Below are 3,688 nucleotides of genomic sequence, written 5' to 3' on the forward strand. Positions count from 1 at the left end.
GTTCATTTAATACCCACGCATGGTTTTTAGTTCCTTGATTTAGTGACAGAATCTGACACAAACAACTATTTGTTAAAATAGACTCTCAGAAAGAGAATTTGGACTCATTACTTGCCATCACGAGGACTGAGAGGGGCTTATCAACGTTTTTAACGCTAGATTTATCCCCCTCCTTTTCCCCCCTTCCACTAATTTCAAAATTATGGACAAAATTCTTAGCAGACAAGTCTTAATCAAATTGCAAAATTTGTTTCAAGAATAGCCCTGCTCACTCACTCAAACAGGATACCCTTTTGCTTTATTTTTATATATTTAATATAATATATAATTAATTAATTTCACCATGATTCGTTAGTTGGACATAAATAGTGGAATTGGGGAGGGAGAAAAAGTTGGCGTGCTTTTTCCTGAAAACTATAGAAAAAGAAAGGAGTTCAGAAGTGATGGCTTTCTTTCTTTCTTTCTTTGCCGTTATACGAAATAAGCCTCATGACACTTAAGTGAACATGCATAATTGCTGGCTGCAATTAAGAAACCAATTCCAACCGAACCTTATGATGGTTGTAGTCTATATAAGAAAGTTTTGAAAAATAAATAAAAAAGGGTAATTTAATTTACTGGATAAAAAGAAAGACAACAGCTTTCTTTCTTTCAAACAGGAATTGCTTTTTACAGTGGCTAGGTTCAGTTCACTATGCAAGTTAAAAACAAACTAAAATTAAAAGGGTCTTTTCTTTTTAAACATAGAATTAACCTAAAAAAAAGAGTGATTAAATTAAAATCCCCCCTAGCATGTCCACAAAAAACAGTTCACGTGAACCGCCATGAAAAGCTACCAACCACATAATAATGTCCAACTTTAGATTCTTCATTTCATTCATCATCAATTCTGGTTGATCCACTGCTTGTGGCCTGGAACCCATTTTGGACATTTTGGACTAAAATAGCTTGACATTACCCTTGAGTTCAAGAGCTCAACAACAGGTGCAAACTTCACACACCTTGGTGTCTTGTATTGGTTTATTGAAGCCCCTAGACTAATGGCATAGTCCATGAGCTTGTCAAAGGTGCCCTGTTCCACAATCTTGATCTCAAGTGGCCCAATTGATTTGTCTGAGACACGCCCTTGGCGATACACGCTGTTCAGTGACTCCTCTATGGCTAAACAACAATCCTCAAACACACAGGGTGGAATTGGTGTTGAACCATTCAGGGTGAGTTCCCAATACAGCACATAGTGACCTGGGATTGTTGTGGTGTCTGCATAGCTTGTGTACTCAGCCACTGCTGCATCAAATGGCACCAAGTGTGTCACAGCATTCTTCATTGCGTTCTGCAGCTCCACTTCATCCGTTTTATCTGAATCTATGCTCAACACCACGTTTTTTCTGCACACAAAGTTGAATTGTGGTGCCTTGTTCTTGAATCCAGCCACCCTTAACACATCACCAACCCTGTAACGATACAAACCTGACCCAAAAAAAAAAATAATCAGTTAGCAATTTATCATACCCATGTTTTAGTTTTGTGTCAAGTTCAGATAAAAGTGACACAATTAGTAATGATATCATTAAAAATTTAATTTTTGATCAAGTCAAATGTTGTCGTGTGATTCATGTAACTTACTTTACTTGTTATTGTTGTAAGATAAAAGTAACATTAGCAAATAGAAAGAAATTTGGTCTTACCAGCATAAGTTGTGACTACAAGTTCATATTCTTGGCCAAGCTTGACATCAACAAGCTCAACAAGCTCTTGTTGTTCCTTCTCATTGAGGGATCTAGAGGTATGGAGGGAGTCAGAAACCCCATTGCTTCTGTTGACAGGCAAGAACTCGAAGTAGCACATGGTGGGAATGAGGGTGTAAGAGACCTCGCTGGGTTTGCAAAGAGGGTTGAGGTTGACACCAAAGTAGCATTCACTTGAGGCATACATGGTGCAGACAAGTGGGAGTCCATTGGTGTAGTAATCCAATGTGGGTATGTACTGTGACATTGTGCCAGTCACAATAACGTCCACATACTTGGTATTGGGCCACACCCTAGTGATTATGCCCTGCCATGAACTCTTGCTACACTCAGTTTGGATAAAATCAGCTAGCTTTGGGTCAGGTTTGAGGATCTTCATGACAGCCTCACGCACTGAGGTGTCAGTGATTTGGGGATTGATGGTTCCTGTCCTAATATCATGGCAAAGAAGGGGCCAGTGTTTCTCAAGGAACCTAATGGCCCTTATGAAGCCAGAGGCAAAAACTGCCCCTACACGGAGAACCTCTTTGTTTTGGCAAAGACCACAAAGCAATTGAGAATACATGCTTTGGTAGGAATCAGGACAGAGGACAGTTTCATTTGGGCTAGTATAGTTGGTGTAGGGGTCATAGGGTCTGTCTTTAAAATAGGAACTTTTGTAATAGCTGGTGAGAACTGGACGAGCCACAATACCACCAGGTGTTTTAGCCTCAGATTTTATGAACATTAGGTACATTCCTTTGCCTTTTTCTAAGCCTGGAACAGACAGGCTCATCACCGGCATCAAAAGACTATACAGCAAACTTCTTCTAGGGAGTTCCTCTTCAGTTGTTGGCATCAGCTTTCTCTCACCACCAGATGTCCCAGAACTACAAAAAGTTGAAGCAAAAACAAACCCATCAATGTTTTGCCAAGAAAGAAGCAAAAGAGAGGAAGAAAAGCGAGACCCAGATGAAAAAAAATGATCTTTTTATGAGGACTTTTGGGTTTATCCATACCTAGTGAGGAACTCTGAAATGGGTTTGGAGCAAAGGATTGGAGAAGTGTCACCATTGGCGATGCGGTTGATGTCGGGTTGGATATCCTCGTAGGTTATGACAGGCAAGAGTTTCTTGAAGGTTTCACGGTCAGTTTGGCCGTTGAGACCGTGTCTCTTTAGGTACTCAACGTTTGCATTGTTTGAGAGGATTTCGGAGAGAACCTTCTTCTGAACTTGGTCAGCGTTTGCAGTGACATCCTCAATGTACTCGAGAGTTTTCTTGTTCTGTTCGAAAAGGTTGTACCCTCTTGGAGCCTCAGGCATGGTGATGACTCGTGAGGTGATAGTTAAAGTTAACAAGAACAACAACAACAACCAACTTGTGATGTGAAAACAGAAGCGAATTATGTGTGTGTGTTTTGGGAAGGAAAACACACAGGAGTTTGGTGTGTAAGAGAGAGAGAATAGACAATGACTCTAATGGAAACTCGTTAGGAAGGAAGAGAGAATAAGAGATGGTGTTGGGCATGAGTTGAAAAGATGAGAGAAAGTGGTATATATAGAGGCACATGTCAAGCTGGGTTTGCTTGAGACTAGGGATGAGGGAGTAAATAAACTTCAAAATAAAGGGTGAAATGGGGAATATATAAGTAGCCGTTTTGTGTCACTTTTTGGTTTTTTATTTTTTTCTATATCTAAGCATTTACATCATGCCAAAGCATACAACTTTCATGCATTTATGGGCATGTTAAGTAAGCTTCTCGGGCCAAAATGACAAGGAGGACTATGATTTGGCCTCTTGTGAAGGGGAAAAAAAAGCTTTTGAAGAAAAAAAATAAAGGGAAAAAGAAACAAGATTTGAGAAGGCATAAACACAATTTCAATTGGAAATGACTTGGCATATTATTTGAACATGAGTGAATACCATCACCGCTTTTTAAAGATAGATAGATTGAATGGA

General features: G+C 39.6%; 1 protein-coding gene across 4 annotated transcripts; it reads right to left on the reverse strand.

Annotated features, from left to right (window-relative positions):
• Positions 1-789: 789 nt before the first annotated feature.
• On the reverse strand, positions 790-3,238 carry LOC113865271 (indole-3-acetic acid-amido synthetase GH3.6-like). Of its 4 annotated transcripts, none has more exons than XM_027499711.1 (4): positions 2,747-3,238; positions 1,825-2,617; positions 1,689-1,767; positions 790-1,470 (listed from the first exon to the last, which is right to left on the reverse strand). In XM_027499711.1, the coding sequence occupies exons 1-4, from the start codon at positions 3,049-3,051 to the stop codon at positions 884-886; spliced, it is 1,764 nt and encodes a 587-aa protein (XP_027355512.1). In that variant the 5' UTR covers positions 3,052-3,238; the 3' UTR covers positions 790-883. The 4 variants fall into 4 exon arrangements, with proteins under 4 accessions (XP_027355512.1, XP_027355511.1, XP_027355510.1 ...); XM_027499710.1 differs by having other exon boundaries at positions 1,689-1,764; positions 1,807-2,617; XM_027499709.1 differs by having other exon boundaries at positions 1,807-2,617.
• Positions 3,239-3,688: the final 450 nt, after the last annotated feature.

The sequence above is a fragment of the Abrus precatorius genome, unplaced genomic scaffold, assembly GCF_003935025.1.
Source record: "Abrus precatorius isolate BTA unplaced genomic scaffold, Abrus_2018 Scaffold4, whole genome shotgun sequence".
Taxonomy (NCBI): Eukaryota; Viridiplantae; Streptophyta; class Magnoliopsida; order Fabales; family Fabaceae; genus Abrus; species Abrus precatorius.

What these genes read in the sequence shown, in the direction of transcription:
- LOC113865271 (XM_027499708.1), bottom strand. Translation starts at nt 3,051, where the DNA reads ATGCCTGAGGCTCCAAGAGGGTACAACCTTTTCGAACAGAACAAGAAA. An exon ending in ATTTCAGAGTTCCTCACTAG is followed by an intron (nt 2,618 to 2,746) that starts GTATGGATAAAC and finishes AACTTTTTGTAG; the next exon opens with TTCTGGGACATCTGGTGGTG. An exon ending in TGTAGTCACAACTTATGCTG is followed by an intron (nt 1,471 to 1,688) that starts GTAAGACCAAAT and finishes TTTTTGGGTCAG; the next exon opens with GTTTGTATCGTTACAGGGTT.